The sequence below is a fragment of the Monopterus albus genome, unplaced genomic scaffold, assembly GCF_001952655.1.
Source record: "Monopterus albus unplaced genomic scaffold, M_albus_1.0 scaffold62.1, whole genome shotgun sequence".
NCBI lineage: Eukaryota > Metazoa > Chordata > Actinopteri > Synbranchiformes > Synbranchidae > Monopterus > Monopterus albus.
Window position 1 is genome coordinate 1174843 of NW_018127942.1, and position 17747 is coordinate 1192589.

A 17747-nucleotide genomic window follows, 5' to 3' on the forward strand; every position below is an offset into this window, starting at 1 on the left:
AGCAGTCACCAGCCACATCGACCTGATCAGTGTTTGATTGTTGTGTCTTGTTGCTTTTCTTCTTTTGTCTCTCCTCTATCTACTCACCCCAACCAGTCGAGGCAGAAGGCCGCCCACCAAGAGCCAGGGTCTGTCGGAGGTTTCTTCCGTTAAAGGGAGTTTTTCCTCCCCACTGTCGCCAAGTGCTTGCTCAAGGGGGATTTGTTGGGTTTTCCCTATGTAATAATATTGATAACAGTAAGGCCTAGACCTTACTTTGTAAAGTGTCCTGAGATAACTTTTGTTGTGATTTGGCGCTACACAAATAAAATTTGATTTGATTTGATATACACAAAGCAGTATGTTCATAGGAGCAACCTCTTCAGAGGATACTGTTTGAACAAAATATGTTCTTTTTGTACAGATATGAAACCTGTATGTGTCATGTTTTTACCAGCTTAGAAATATCACAAAAAGATTATCAATTTTGTCATTCAAGGATACTGAGACCATTGTTCACGCCTTCATTTTTTCACATCTCGACTATTGTAGCACTCCTTTTACTTGTTTTAATCAAAAATCTATTAGTTGGCTTCAAATCATCCAGAATTCAGTGGTGAGGCTTTTAACTAGACGTAAGAAATTTGGCCACCACTCCTGTCTTTGCTTCTTTGCACTGGCTCCCAGTATGTTTTAGAATTGATTTTAAGATCCTTCTGTTGACTTTTAAAGCCCTGCATGGCCTCACCCCACATTATATCTCTGATCTGTTAATTCCTTAATAACCTGCATATAACCTAAGATCCTCCAGTAAAGGTCTTCTGTCTGTTCCTGAAATAAGACTAAAAGCCAGAGGTGATAGGGCATTTGCAGTTAGAGCCCCTAGACTCTGGAGTGAACTCCCAGAGGAGCTCAGGTTAGCCGCCTTTGGGTTCTTTTAAATCTCTTCTTAAAGCCTGTTCATATTCTTTCTATGATTTTATTTTTTTAATTCTTCTACTGTCTTATGGGGGTTTTGTATTGTTTTATGTCTGTGTGAAGCACTATGTATTTAATGTTTGGAAAAGTGCTCTATATGTAATATTATTATTATTATTAATTCCCCCAACTCTGTGAAGATCCTCTCATAGTTATATGACTTCATCCTTCAAAGCTGATCTTCCAAGTTGTTGTGAATTGTTCCTTGTAGGATTCTATATGTTATAGGTTGACTTATGGCTTATACTATAACTTTTAACCCCAATTTTCTGAAACCTATAGGTAAAATATGAAATAAAACCATTTGGATACAAACCCAATTCTGACAGCTTCTTAATTAGTAGTCTAAAATAACAAGTCTTCCAACCTATGTGTACAATATACATAATATATATCGTAGACTCTTTTTTTTTTTTTTTTTTACAGGGGAACAATCTTATATGAAATGCTTGTGTGTTTGTGGAGATAGGTCCAAAAAGAACCTATGACTGTCTAGTGATTTTTAATAATCTGAATCTTGTGCTTCCTGCTCATGGTCAGATGGGGCTGCAGCGCTGGTGGGAACAGGAGATCCCTGTGGATGGAACAATCAACAAAGGAGAGCTCATGACACACAACCTGACTGAGCTGATAAAGCCTGAATCCTACGAGGTGCGCCTTACCCCTATCACACGTTTCGGGGAGGGTGACTCCACCATCCGGATTGTCACCTACAGTGGTGAGTGCTACATACTGTGTTAATTCTAGGATTGTTTTTTGGAGGACAGTGAGCATCCTGCAGTATTTCAGTGTTTTGTTGTTGGGAAAATACAGAGAAAATCAGGGTAGAATACCCACAGGAGAGTTGGGTTTGCTTTAGTCTTCTACTTACAACATGTGGTTGACCAGGTGGAAGAATTATGGCTTCAGCTACTATTGTTATCCGAAAGCTAGCTACAAAAAACTCTTAAATTAACTCCAGCTTGGGTTTGTGCTGCTGCATTATGACATATGTTCATCAGTACTGATGGATAGAAGGTATCAGAAACCATTACAATGATCACAGTGATGGCGTATTATCTATGATATATATAAGACAGCATCATTTAAAAGTGAACTCAGTAAAATATTGTGCACATCCACTCATCAGAAGACAGCTTGAAATCAGCTTGCTCTGCTTCCTCAGCGGTTTGAGCAAAATGAATGTAGCTCAACTGACTGATCATTTCTTCCTCGTGACTTTTATTGCTCAGATCAGATCTATCCTGCACCGGGGCACAGGCTGACTTGTTTCAGTGCTTGAGAGACCATCCTAATGTCAGACCGTCATGTAGTTTGGGTCACAAGACCAAACAGAGCTGCTCAAAGATGAGTCATATTTGGTTTCAATTAGTTTCCCCCAAAACAATGATTGTATATATGTGTGTATGTGTGTGAGATTCCTCCTCATCTTTTAGCCAGAAGAAAAGTTTTGTCTCGTGGGATATTTTCATATTCTGCACAGCTTTTTTCAATTTTATATTGCAAATATTTTGAAAGATCCTTGCCAAGCCCAAATGACCCCTCTAACAAAATAAAACCTCACTGAAATAAAAAAAGCTACAGTAATATCCTCAGTTGACCTAGCAGTGCCACTGCACAGATGCACAGATACTGGACATGTGCATTTTCAGAAACAAACTGGCAAATTGTTTTCTGTCTATCACTAACTGCTCACCTCTTCCTGTGTCGTGCTGCTGTAGCTGTGAATAATTCAGTTGCACTGCAGCTCAAAGAGAATTTGCAAAGAGAGAAAGGGAGACAGACAGATCATCTTTCTCTGCTGTAATTTTTGTAGTAGTTTGTGATATTGTGTGTTCTGTTTTAAATCTTGAATTGAATTCAGCTGATTGAATCAAATTGAATCAATCAAAATGAAGTGAAAGAGAATTCAGGCTAATTAAGACAGAGAGGAGCATAGGAGAGATGAAGGCAGCCAAGTTGGTGCTAAGGAGAAAAGGGAGATACAGAGGAACCAAGTTTAAAAAAAAGAAAAAAAAAAAGAAGAGAGCCAATGGTGATGTGCGAATTGCCTGCCCAACAAGAAACTGGACTAATTATCACTCTAGGGCTTCTCTGTTCTCTCACACACAGTGCCACGTCACTGTAGCAGGCTATTGTAGGTCTGAGCCGAATTCACTCTGCTCACAGACTGTGTCTCGCAAGACATCCTGACTGATGTGTGAAATACAGTCCAGGATCTTCTCCATTATCACTTTTCTTTGAATCTCACTGGGGAACAGGGACCTGTGGTGCATCTGTGTACACGTTTTAGCACGATGGATTAATGGTTTTACAAGTTTATGGTGAACTGATATGTATGCGGTAATATTTTGTCATGATGTTACAGTACTTTATATGAAACTGTCTAATTAGTTGATAGTTACCGTTTTGTCTTATATCTGTGGTTATATAACTAAAAAGTAATATTTCCATGGAAAAAATGAGAGACCCAGTTATCCTTGTACCTGTACCAGCGACATTTATCTATAGTTACTACTTTCAGTGTCAACAGACAAATGTTTGATTCAGAGACACTTGTGTCAAGGATGTGACCATTTATAGCAAGTGTTAATGCAGTTACATTTGATAGGAAAAACTCTAATATCTCTTATAGAATCCAAACAGCAACAAGGATTCTCCTGGGAGAACTAATCCAGCATCAATAAACACATGCAAAAACGTCTTAGTTAAATCAGCATCAAGACATAGCTACTGTATGTCTGTACGGGTGTATACATCCAAGTTTCTTTTAAAATAACCCAACTGGCATTCTCAACTGCACACTAGCTCATTCTCACAGCATCTAATCCTGCTTGTGATGCCAAAATAAAAGAATTAGAGGTTCAGACAGCAAAAGAAATCAGGCAAGACCATTCATTATCAAGTTTCAGGCTTTACTGGTGAACTCGGTTCCAGTACAAAGACAGATGCACAGGACAAATAAACAAGCTTCCTGTATTTATAGTACTCCTAACCTAACACCTCTCATCCTCACCGGTCCTCTGTGTAGACACTGCACATTTGTTCTTACATTTCTGGGAACCCAACTGTGACTGCGTTCACATCCTTTTCTACTTAAACCTAGTGTATCACATGAAACAGCTATTCCATTCTTCTAGCTGACAGTTACATTAGTCATAGACATTATTCCAAAAAGGACACTTTGTCTCAGGAGTGAACTTACATGTGAGAGGAGAGGCCAGGCAGGAAAGTGGTCTGAACCTCACATTAGATAGCAAATGACCTGCTTAAAAGAAATACAAAAATACATTGGAAAATGCACAATGTAAAAGGATAATAAAAAGAATAATGAAGAATTATAAAAATGATATTAATTTAAAATCTTAAATATGAAGGAGTTTTCTCATTCTTACTCAGTGGGCCAAGTGATTGTTCTGGTGTACATAAAGTCGATGGTAGCAGCTTTTCTGAGTTGGCAAGAAGGCACAAAGGCAGTTATAGTGTCCCTAAATGTACGATGAAAGATGACTGTGTCACCAAGCTCCAAAGACACTCTTTTAAATTTTGCTGCAGTGACAAACTCAGCATCTGTTTATAACTCTCTCTTTCTCTCTCTCTCTCACCCTCTCGAGGATTTAATGTTTAAGCCTTTCTGTCATCTCTCACAGTGGCACAGTAAAACACTGCTACTATTTCTTAATATTCCATTTTTATGCAGCTCATTGTGACAGCAAGATGCCTTTCCTAAAGTCAAAATCCATTAAATCTTATATTAAATACATTCCCATGCTCCTGATGCTTTCTGTGGTCTGCTACAGCTGAGGTGTCAGGGTGTTATTATTCAGCAAGGTGGTGGTTCAGTGTAATCCCTGTCTGAGCTTTTGTTCAGTCATGGTCTCATACGCATTGAATTTTGTGAAACACATTTTTTGAATGTACTACATTTTATTTCATTGTTTTTCTTTTCAACACATGAGCCCCAAGCTGAGTTTCTGAGGGTGGGTAATACTGTATAGTTCAAAATTTATACTCATTTGCTTACAGATGGACAGCTGCTCTGCATTCTGCCGGTGCTAAATGAATCTTGGGATAGGGTGGGCTGCCAAATATCTTCCATTTGGAGCCTTCATTGCCCACTTAAAGAAGGACACATCTCAGCCGCATTTGAAGGAGCCTTCAAAATGGAATGGGGTTGTTGCGAAGCTGTGATACAATCGGTACAAAGTGCAGAGTGGTATCAATCTTCTCAGCTAACTCTCAGCAAGAAAGCAAGGAAGTAAATTTCCCAAAATGGCTAGCTATTCCTTTAAAATAATATGATATTCCATGTTATTTTAGTATCAATATTTGTAATAGCACGATAAAATACTGAAATACACATTATTATTAAACGCAGCAACATAGAAATGTGAATATTTGAGGCATAGTGTAGTTGCAGTCTTATAGCATTTTTATACATCGTCAGAAGTGCTACCTTTCCCTTTATTTTTTTTTCCACATGAAAATATTATACTATGTCTAGGGCTCAGCCTTTTAGTGAGCTGTTTGAATTCATTGCACCTCTTTGAACTGAAATCATAAGTCTAGACAAAGAAAATGTGACCACTTTGGCAATTTTGTTCCACTGTCTGCTTTTTTCTGTCACATGGAGTACAACTTAAGACCTTGTATCAATTGTTGCACATGGAATATGTGATTCATGGATTGTCTCACTGTCAGCTGGGTGCCTTTGCTGGTAATTCTGGAAAAGGTCTGCTGGGTTGCCCCATGGTTTGGCTGTGTTTGGGTATGTCCTGTGTTCTTCACTCAAGAATTTGATCAAAGAGTATAATAGTATGATATTACCTGTGTTACTTTTGCCACTTAGACCCCCACTGTTGTCTGTAGGTGAATCCCAGTTCCCTTAATTGAACCCATATTTCCCTCACTTGTGTCCTTTCCTTGCATTATAGTCCCACCCAGGTAAGACACAAGCAAAGATGCAAGGAAAAACTGTGAGGGGAGAGGAACTGAGGAAACACCTTTTAACTGACATGAGACATCCTTCTGTCAAAGGGGCGTCTCAATCTGTAACAGACTTTTGCAAAGGATAGACTCATGTATCCTGAGTTCTAGCTCCTCCAGGCAGCCTCCTCACTCCAGAAATAAGGGAACATCCTTCATCAGGGTGGACCAGAAGAGAGTGAGGTTCAAGGACTGAAGAACAATAAAATAAGTGAACTGGGATTCACCTTATGAAGACACTTGCCTGCAGCTATGGAATTGTCTTCTACTTTATAATCCAGCCACAGACCAGTGGACAGGGAATCCTGCCAAGACAAAGTCAGTGTTTGTATCATCAATGGCCTCAAAGGGTCCACTGTCCTTGAGCTTACTTTGTGTTGAAATCAAAATTAGGTAATTTTGGTGGAAGGCACTTATGCATCAAGGAGCAGTTTATTTCATCCTCTCAGCTGGAAAAGAAACCAAGAAGTCAGACAGACAAGGACCAAATACATCGGTTGAGTGCATGACCTGTTGTAACCAAAGTTTTCACTCCATGATCGCTGGAACTGTTATCCACTGAAATAAAAAATTGAAAATTACATTTCACTGGAAATTACATTTCATCCTCTGTCATTATTTGATGCTCTGTTAGCTGGAGGGCAGAGCAGAGGATTGCACCATTAAGAAAGAAATGGAGATTTTTTTTAAAAGCCTTTGCAACTTGCTTGAGGGCTTTTCACACCTATGCTTTAACAACGGTGCATTTTGAGAACATCCGAGGTCTACTCACATTTTCAGTGGTTAAAAGACAAGGCTGTAAAAATTTTCAAAAAGAAGTCAACAATGGTCTCGGTCTCATTTTTTATGATTCCTTGGTTGTTTTTCTATATCCTCTACAGTCATTTAACTTGGAAGCTGCATTATCCGTTTATATGTGGGTAGGTGGGGTGGGGGGTGGGTGTTGCACATGCACAGCAGTAGTAAAGTAGCCTCTGGACCTGCTCTGTGTGCAGTTTCATTTCCTCAGTGGGGGTAGATACATTGCTTGAGGAGACACATTCATCTGGACTAAGGCACAGCAAGTCAGCCTGGGGTAGCTGCAGGTTAAAAAAAAACTAACAACGAAACATATTTTCATAACCATGCTCTCGGAAGAAAGAGGGAGGAGGGTTGAACAGGAAGGATTGAAAAGGGGGTGAGGAGAGTTGCAAGCAATGGGTGATGGGAGGGAGAGAACCATGAGTGGGAGGAGGGCCTGAAAGAATCAAGTTTGAAAGAATCAAGTTTCGTTAGAAAATTTAGCATCAGTTTCACAGGCCTGAGGCTCTAAGTTGTCATTTAAAACATTTTCTCTACAACAGTCTGGAAGATTCGCTCCCTCTCTGCAGAAACATCCATTGCAGCAGTGCTGCTCTGTGCAGTACAGTGTAGATTCACTAGGAAGCATTGAGTGTTAGGATGCTGCTTTTTTCACAATCTGAAACATAAGGGATTATTAAACCTTTTATATGATGAGGGTGTGCAACCATCCCTCACAGCAAGGCCTCAGCTGCAGTGTTGCAGTTGCCTTGAATATGATTCAGTTGAGAATGTAATAATTAGCTTTTTCTTTCTTTTTCTGTGTGTGTGTGTGTCCTTGCGGTTATTTCTCTTTTCTCCACATTGCATGAAATAAGTGGACATACATTTATATGAGCCACACAGCAGTAAACAGAAATCACTACTTGAGTTTCTGCTTTTAAAAAGACAAATTCTTCAGTGCCCAAACTACTTCCCTAGTCCTTCAGTACATGTTTTCTTTTGTAGGAATGATTTGTTATTACTCATTTTAATTGGCTGGATTAAAATCAATTCCCCCCTGAACAGCAAGGTTTCATAAATCACGCAGCAACATAGTTTTGTGGTAAAGCTGATGTATCGCATCTATTCAGCCGGTCAGCAATCGATCATGAAAATGCTCATGAATCTTCTTGACAGGTTAAATGGTATTTACTCTGCAAAAAGTGAAGTGCAGACTAACTGGCTCTTTGCAACTCTGTGTGATACCCTTGACCTTTCTGTGTTTGTTGCAGCAGTAGCCTCTTAAATTATCAGTGAGGGACCACATTTAGCTGGATAGAATGAAAATAAATAAATAAAATTCAATGGACTCAAATCATCGAGGTTTGTCCTAAAAGTTTCCATAAAAACATAAGCTATTTTCACAAATGAACTTCAGATTATATCCGTGGAATAAGGCTCGGACTTTGTACAGAGTTGCCCTTCCACACATGTAGCACACAACAGGAGTTCCCTCAATACTAGCTACTCTATTCTCACATGGGCTCACTGAGGCTCACTTGGACCTTATGTAGACATTGTACTAGGGAGCTGACAGAGTAAAGCATCCTTAAGGTCCGGGTCAACTGACTCGGACATGTGTGTCCTCACATCCAGCTCCTCTGGGTAATTTCTAGAGATTTTCAGGGTTCCTGTGCATGTCTGAAAAGGGCTATAGTACGATAATACAGGAACGTGATTAGCAGACACACTTTTAATTTTTACCTTTTTTTGTTGTCTTCTAAATGAAAGTAAAGTAGCTTTGTGCTCTAAATGGAAGTCACCTTTGAAAGAACATCAGCAATGCTGCTAAAAGGCAACGATGATAAGCAGTTGTAGTATAAGCCTATTAATGGGGTCAGGCTGGTCTTCCTAATCCTTCTTACTTTTCCATTTGATAACAGGCTGAGAACGACTACTGTCACCTTTTTCACTTCAAATCTCAGACCTCTCTCTTTCTATTTGCTCAATAATCAATGTTTTGTGTTCTGTTTAAGTATATTTGTACTATTTGTTTATACATTGTGAACGGAATAGAGCTTGTCTAAGATGGACCATGCATACTCTAATATGCTTCCAATGTGTTAATACCACAGGACTATACTGTATACTGACATCCCATTGGCCTCCCATTTTGTTTTATGATGGTAGAACACTGAGCAAAGTTTTATACTGTACATGTGGGCTTTAGTAGCTCTGCATTTAAGCAGTAAATGGCAGTAGAACAAAAGATTAATAGCAGCAGCTACTGTGAGCATTCCTGTATAGTTTGCGGTGGAAGCTGCAGTAAAGCACACAACAGCCAAACTGTTTTAAAGTGTGACCATTTGAATGCTTGTACAGCTGTATGTGCACAATTGCTTAAAATAAGGGGATTCACATAATGATGTACAGCCAACATGTTCTATACTAATGACTGTCCCTGACCTTTTTTTTTTTTTACAGCTCCCATCAACCCTCACCTGAGTAAGTAATGTGCACCTCGGTTAACATGACAGAGAGCGAGAGCTCCTTCTGTTCTAACACAGTTTGTGAGAACAGTAGGAAGACTCAAAGTAACTGTACATCCCACAGAGACCTGATTTTCAACATGTCACATTGCACTGGAAGATCTTTCTAAGTAGAACTAAGTAAAGTATGATTAATAAGGTTTTCCTTTGGGAATTCTGAGTAAACCTGTATCAGGCCATTTGACGTGTTGGGAGCTTTAAATCTCTGCAGGACATTGTGCTTTGTTGATACTGTTTTTGCATGAGACATGTGGGTTTGTATGTGTCTGAGTAAATTTGCAAACTCTGTGCTTTGTGAGCATTATATTATGCATGTATCTGTGCCATATGTGCTTTTATTGTTTGTTTAGTCCCATTTATGATGCATTTCACTGTTTAAACTTTACAAATTTACATTCCCATTTTGAGAATCCGCACTTAATCAATGTAAACTTGCAGTGTGCTGTTGTGTATTGTGGTTTATTTATTAATATAGACATACTGTATGTATTGGTGGGTGTTCACACAAGCACTGGCAACACAATATCAAACATCCTAATCACCAACATCATTATCCAAATCCCTGAAGGAAACTAGCTCACCTGCACACCTCCTCTTCTACCCTCCTTCCTCTCCCTATCTTCCAAATCCTCCTATCTCTCCCTGGTGCAGAAGGCAAAAACATTTAGTTTAGCTCACAGTGGGATGGGGCATCAGTGTCTCACGCCAGGGGCTAGACCTCCATTTAGATCTGCATGCCTATGAAGAGAAGAGTCAAGAGTGCTTGCTTCCTCCACTCTCCCACTTTGCTACCTCTTTCTCTCCTGCACTCACTTTCAATCTTGTTCTCTCCCTTTCTCTGCCTCACAGCATCACTGCCCTCTTCCTTCTCTCAGTCCATCCACCCACACTCTACCTCTGTCTATGTTACCTCCATTACCTGAGTAAAAGCTGCAGATTCTGCTCCTATCAAGGTCACCACTCCAAACTGCTCCCAGCTATGTTTTAATAAATCAATGAATATTTATCAGAACACATGCCTGCATCCTGAATCTAAATGCTCCGCTTTACTATCTCTTTGAGGACACTGCTCAGCAGCACCACATCCTCTGGCTAGGTGTTTTGCTTTGTTTGTTACATAGATTAAATGGAGGTTTTGACACTGTTGATCCTGTCCCTACCCCTTCATTACACTGAGTGGGTTAGTTCTCCGTGCATGCAATTTTCCAACTATTTATGAGTGAATTCTTTGTTAGACAATCCCCTGCATGTGACCCACCATAACCTCATGCTACAGTAACAATTACTCTTTTTCTTGAAGGGTGATGAAACCCACACTTTCATTCCCTCTCTGCACACTCCACTAGTTTAAAAATTGCAGTCAAAGAGGTGTGGAGAGCAACAGAGGAGAAGGAAGGGCAAAAGGGGAGGGAATGGAGATGGGGGGGGTTCCCAATATTTCCACCTGCACGCCCACTACGGAGATGATGGAAAGTGATAGAGGAGAAGGGAGGTGGTGTCAATTTTAAAAACTGATGACACAGAGTCCTTCTAGTGAGACACTACGAAACATCCAAGGACAATCACCTAATTTTTACTTTCAATCATGAAAAGAAAAAACAAAACAAAAACCCTAAAAACAAAACAGCAACACAAAATTATTAACAGTAGTGCAACAGATTCACTTTCAATGCACATTGTTCTCAAGCAATGAACAATACCTAGAAAACTAGTAAATACATTTAAAACGATCTTTTACTATTTCTAACTTCTCTCACGTTAGTGAGGCTGTGTGTGAGACTGCATATTCACTGAATGCTACCCATCATGTTTCAGTAGTGGGCTGTCATGGTAGCATCTAATAACCAGTTTTGAGGCTCACACACACACTGTCGGGTGTTTCCAGGCTGCAGCACTTTCTCTGCAGATTATCCTTTCTGTACTGAACCAAACTGCCAAACTAAACATACTCACTGACCACTCAGTGGTCACAGTCAGCAAGAGGTCACCTCTTAACTCAGATGAAGTTAGTCATGTGGTGCAATTATGACTTACTGTTGTATATCCCCCTGACACTCACATACATGCATACACACTACAGGAAATCTCATAAATATACAGTGGGGGTCACACTGCCTATATACAGTACTGTACTGTCTAGGCAGTGTGTAACTTCTCTAATGACCTGAATATAAGAGACTGGTTTTGCTCTGTTGCTCACCAGGAGAGTTCCACTGCAGCTTTGAGGAGGAGCCTATCTGCATGTTCACACAAGACAAGAATGATGATTTTGATTGGACACGACACAGTGCTGCTACACGTGACACCAAATATACGCCAAACACTGGGCCTAGTGCTGACCGCAGTGGTTCCAAGCAGGGTAAGTAGTCCTAAAAGTCTAATTGACAGTTCAGTAAAATCTTCTTCTGAACTAAAGGAAATGATTGGGGAGATATTTACAGTTTTTCACGTCATTTTCTGCACTAGACAGTGAAATAGCATATTTACTAAGCAGCGACAGTGGGGGTTTTGTACCAGAAGAGAAGTGGCACAGCAGGACTTTGCACACTTGGTCTCATGCAATATGTATTTTAAGGCATTCTCATTCAGGGATACAAAAATCAGGGAGAGCATGGAAATTTATACAAAGACCCTCAGCGCCTGATTTACCACTGCTGTGGCAGAGGGAACTGTGGCTGAGATTTAACATCAGAACAAAGCAGGTGTTAAATTTGCCTCCCTGCTGCCAGCATGGCAGCTGTCAGTTGAGCATTAAGAACACATTTAAGGAGGTCGAGGTTTGTAAATCGCATCACTTACCAGAGGAGAATGTGAGGGACATTTATAGGCTTTCATGTCAAACTATGTTATAGCCTTAGAGTTGACTGGAAGAAGACTACGTGGATGCAGCTCTGAAATGTGTTTGATTTCTTTTACCACATTAAAGATCAGCTGCATTAAACATACTTTCTTCTGCTGTCCCTTTTGGTCCACTCTTGCACAGTACAGGCTCATCCTTACCAGCTGAAATACATTCAAATTAACACAACTGCAGCTGTGCTCATTTACAACATTAGTCTTGGTAAATCTGCCACTAAATTGAAAACTTGTGGTGCTGCAGTATGTCCTGTGCCTGATGGTAATTTATGACAGGTATCACTTGGTATCCAAAGAGTTTGGAGGTTTGCCAGACTTTCAAAAACCAAGAACACAGAACTAGAGCCGAAGTGTAAATAATGGATTAAACAATGTGTTTATCTGCATTAACTTAAGCTGCGAACATTAGCAAACTCAGCTAACTAGCTTGCGACATTTTATATGGTTAGTTTTTGTTAGAAAAACCCTGTTTGAGACTGCTACACTCACTGTGTGGAAGCCAGTCCCAAGTGTTACTTGTTATAGAAACAGTTTAGGCATTAACGGATCCATTCTGTGCTTTAGTGGACTGAAGAAATCTAGTGAATGCTCCAGCAAAGTTCAATTCAATTCAATTGAGTTTTATTTGCAGCATGCCAAATCACAACACATATCATCTAAGTGCACTTTGCATAGTACAGTAAGGTCTAGTCCTTGCAGTATTATATTGAAAAACCCAACAAATCCCTCTTGAGAACTAGCTACAGTACACTGATATACAATTCAATGGTTCCACATTTTATTTCCAAATCTGGTCCCATTATCACTGTAATCCACATATAGTATGTGAATATGTCACTCTAGAACTGAAAGCTTGACGTGCCACTTAGCGAAGGGTCAGCTGATTGATTCCTTGGATGAGTAATCAGTTAGTGATTAAGTGATACACAGTAGCCACAGGTCCAAATCATTCCTCGATATAGCTACATGCAGTCCAATCATGTGTACAGTGCATCAAACAAGCTAGAACTTAACTGGAAACTCTAAACATGTTTGTGCTACATTTATTCACAGTAATTCACTATGCTCTTATATGCTGAAAAAGGCTTTAGCTGCCTGACTGAAAAAGTATATGCACTTATAGACCAACTGAATAAGATAATGCCTGTATAAAACATACAGTATATGTAATATACAGGTAGATAAAATAGCAAATAGATACAAATTACCAGCATCTTCAGCGTTCACTAACCAGTGTGCTCAGTTACATTTCACAGCTGTGGATTTAACCATATAGCTGAAAAATCATACTGCAAAATGATACACCAGTAGTAAAAAGTGTAAACAATTATTTTTGCCAGCTGTCAGCATGGCTCTGAAAACACTGCACCTGCTCATTAGTTTGGAAATAAGTTGGCTTGAATGCACATAGTTAAATGGACACTCCTTTGAGGTTTCCAGTGTAATCCACACATGAACACATGAATCCCACAGTGCATGAGCACACAACGTGATTATCATGCTATTGCTAAAAGCGTGTGTCATGATAATGTTGTACCTTTATTTGCACACATGCCACTAAAAATGTCACGTTTTGAAATGTTGAAATAATTTGGAAAGATTTAAGTGTCCCCAAAAGTGTAGTACACGATATGAGTTGTAAAGCTTGTGTCACCAGTTGTGTGATCCAGCACAATCTACAATGAGCAGCCTTGATCATTTATTTTCAAGATAATCTTTGTTACTGTGTCTCTGTTGCTGTTTCCATGGGTACCTAAACCAGAGACTTCTGTTTAGTATTTAGTATTCATTATGTTACTTATAGGTCCATGTTGAAGAAATTTATAAAAGCCGAAGTAACACAATTGGATTTCTAGGAACTCATCAGATGGTCGTGTATGAATCTTCTAATGGTGGTTGTCTGGGGTTTAATATAAGTCACTGTTGTGGTGCTGTGACACAAGCAGCAGCTGAAGCAGTAAATAATATATTGGCTTTAATCTCCTAATTGTTTCTAAATGTCCAGTATTTCTTACCAGCACCATTCCTCTTTACATATAATTAGAATTAATTATGAGATGAGATTCAATTGAGGGATGTCCCATTTGATTTTGGCTAGAGCGGTGCTACCTTCCCTATGCCTGTGGCAGGACTGAAATTGGCTTCACATTATGTGGCTCAGACACAGTCAGAGGACTGTTTGACTCAGTGCCATCACTGCTGCTGTCCACGCCTGTCAGACCAAGGGAGCATAAATGTAACCCCATTTTATCGTCTCGATTCGCCCCTGGTTATTGCTACTAGTAAAAAGAGAAGTGTCCTTCGTAGAATGCCCTGCTCCTTTTTCCTGATATGGAAGGTTTCATTTCCATCATGTTATTACAGACTGGCCGAAAAAGCAGCTGAGCATGACTAAGGATGTCTTGCCTTCTCCTGGGGCTTACAGTGATAAATAATATGTTGGTTTATCAGAAGGCAGTTAGAAAGTAGTTGTGGGCTTCTGAGCACGACCTGACAAAAGCTCTATTACTTTTAGGGTGCCTCCACTGTTTGTGAAGATTCCCACTGAGACACAATGACTTTGTCTTGTGGCCTAAGGATAGCCACAAGGCATGCTGAGATAAATACTGTGTATCTATGTGCTGTATACATAAGTAATTACAAATGTATTTGTTGGGTTTTTATCTAAAACAAAATTGTTTATTGTAACTTGGGTCATATTTTCAAAAGTTTTACCGTTCACCCTGTAGGTCATAAAAACATTGTATTCATCAGGCAAAATGTTGAGAACTGGGAATGTGGCTATGGGATGAGAAACATTTGGTCAAATAAACCCTAGGACTGTTTTGGTTTATATAACTATGCTTTGCTTGCAATCTGTATAATCATCTGACCAATCGTATTTCTGGATTTGGTGAGTACAGTGTTAGCAAAACTGACATAAATGATGAAAACTACAATTAAAGCTTGATTTATGGTTCTGCGTTGAATCTGTACAGTGGGTACAACATAGGTAACGCATAACCTCATACCTTACGCCATAGACTACACTGTAGCCTGACATGTACCACTTCAGAAATGTGACTACACTCTGTGGCGACACAGACCACAACAACTGTGATTGGTTGCCTCGCATTTCCTTGTTCATGTCTCTCAGTGGCTGGATGATCACGGAAAATCCTCCCTTGTTCTGCCTCAGTTCGTTCGATGATAGTACAGACCATCAATTGAGGTCTTCTCTCTTATCTGTGTTCCAGTTATTTCAGTAAAAGTAACTGCTGTTCAACATCTATTAGTTTTAACTCCAACATGACCCGTTCGGTTTCAGTCACCACTGTTAGTAAGTGACAACAAAATGCAACACATTGGCTCAGAAAGACTGCTGCCAACCTGCGTATTGGCGATGTAATTACAGAGCGAGACAGACACACCAGGCACAAGTATAAATGCTCACAATGGCATAGCCCACTTGAGTAGCCTATGACATAGGCTCTGTGTAGATTCCATGCCGAACCATAAATCAAGCTTAAGACCCAAGTTCTAATAAACCATAATTATCCTTCAGTTGTTGCTTTTCCAGAAAAAAAAGAACATTGAAGCTTCAAGTTAGATAAACAAAATCACAACTTCCACAATCTAATTAGTTTCTAAGATTTTATATTTGTATATTAATATGATTTTGCCTGCTAGCAATACTTGCAGTATCTTTTTATAAGTGCATATGCCTGCATGTGTGTTTTTATGTGTCCCTGTTCTTTAAGGTTTCTACATGTATATTGAGACATCAAGACCACGGAAGGAAGGGGACCAAGCACGGCTTGTAAGTCCGTTTTTCAATGTAGCACCTAAAAACCCTTACGGTATCACCAACCCACCTGCCTACTGCTTCGGCTTCTTCTACCACATGTATGGAAAACACATAGGTAAGATACATGGTTTTACAGAAAATGTCTGTGTTGCTCTTTGAAGTAATATGTGGAAAAGATCACCCTAATTTTTATTCTGTGCTCAGTAGTTCATGCAAACAGATGAAGAATGAAGAACAGAATAATTACCTTCATTCTTTAAGGAATCTGCCACTCTTCTGTGCTTTTGGTTGCTTAAGCTCAAAGAGCGAAACTCTAATTGTTTTGGCAATTCACTGCTAAATGAAACGGATACATTCTTATCTCTGTGGAATTAAACAGTAGGTAACGAAACACCACAACAAATTTTATTTACCAAAAAAAAATCATCATCCATCTGTGGGACCCCACAGTAGCTTGGAAGCCCAAAATGAGAGATGATGTTATTGAAACTGTTGTCCGCCACCTACATATTTCACAGTGGTGTAGTTGTTTGTGAGAGAAAAAACATTGCTGTCAACACTGAGGAAAAATAAATAAGCAGCAGCAATTTTTCCTGCAAGCAATAGATTTTCAGCATTTCCAGAGAGCTTGTCCCTATAGTGGGTGCAGTGGAGAGTTTTGTGGTTTCATGCAAAAAATGTAAGTGCAGCTGTCAGGTTTTCCCGGCAAAAGATATGTCAATTTTGTAACAAATCCCTTCAAAGGTGTGTACACAAATCCTGGGCATTAGCTCTTACATTCCTCTCTGAATGTAGATAACCGCCTTGTCCTGCCCATTTGAAGATGGCAGAGTGACTGAAGGAGCACTCTGTGCTTAGGCTTCCTTCACTGGGGAACCAATCAGCCCAAGCACTCCTATTCTGAGAGCATGTTGTCTGTGCATTTGAGAGTGCTGGGCAAGATTGGATCTCCAGCACAAAAACAGCAGGCTTGTACAGTGTCACAGGCCTCTAGTGCTGATTTGCCCATCAGCCTGTATCATTAGCTGACACAAATGTTCATAAGGCCACGTGAGAGACAAGCTGAGGCGAGCTGATGCACTCAAAGCACTGTAGCAAGAATTCACAGTAATAGCAAAAAATGTTATTGTACATTTTGTTAAAACATCTGTTTCTCAAATTTGTCAGGCCTGTCCCTTGTCCTGTTTTCAAGACCACAGATTATATAGAAATTCTACAATACAGACTTGTTTAATTTCTTTCTCATAAAAAAATGTCAATGGAGAGATTCATGGTACAAAATTGTTTTGAGACTCACTAGACCCTCTAGCAGCTGGAGAGAAATTCAGCAGAGTATCTTTAAGTCACCGAGAAGAGCACAGAAGCACCAAAACGTACACAAGTCTGTGATGTGAAATAGAAATGATTTTAGGACATTATAGGACATAAGAAGCTGGTTGAGAAGAAGATATGTTTTCATGGCCTTCAATACGGAAATCATAGTGAGACCAGACAAAGAGAGAAGTGCACCACAAAAACATCCACTGAAACAAAAATATTACAATAGCTTTTGGTAAAATGTTTACACTGAGGATGGAGCTGAATTAACCTTAATGTTCTAGTGAGACATCAGTGATATCAGCATCATCTCCACCCTTCACCTGCTCTGCTCTGATCTTCTGCTGGACCCACTGCTTCAACTCCAACCCACTATTTTTTGACAAATTCAACCACTCAAACTCTGCCAGTAAGCGCTCTAGTTGTTCAGTATAATCTATAATCTTGTATTTGGGTTGTGGCAGAGAACTCAAAACCAGATATCATACATACACTGTAACCAGAACTATTTGTATGGCTACCCATCACTAGGG

General features: G+C 39.6%; 1 protein-coding gene across 4 annotated transcripts in view; it reads left to right on the forward strand.

Annotated features, from left to right (window-relative positions):
- LOC109962148 (MAM domain-containing glycosylphosphatidylinositol anchor protein 2) overlaps nt 1-17747 on the forward strand; it is a 178469-nt gene that overhangs the window by 150110 nt on the left and 10612 nt on the right. For all 4 annotated transcript variants that reach the window (XM_020603594.1, XM_020603597.1, XM_020603595.1 and 1 more), the window contains exons 12-15: nt 1498-1675; nt 9190-9210; nt 11458-11613; nt 15851-16012. In XM_020603594.1, coding sequence (XP_020459250.1) covers nt 1498-1675; nt 9190-9210; nt 11458-11613; nt 15851-16012 — 517 coding nt within the window. The remainder of the gene's footprint in view (nt 1-1497; nt 1676-9189; nt 9211-11457; nt 11614-15850; nt 16013-17747) is intronic.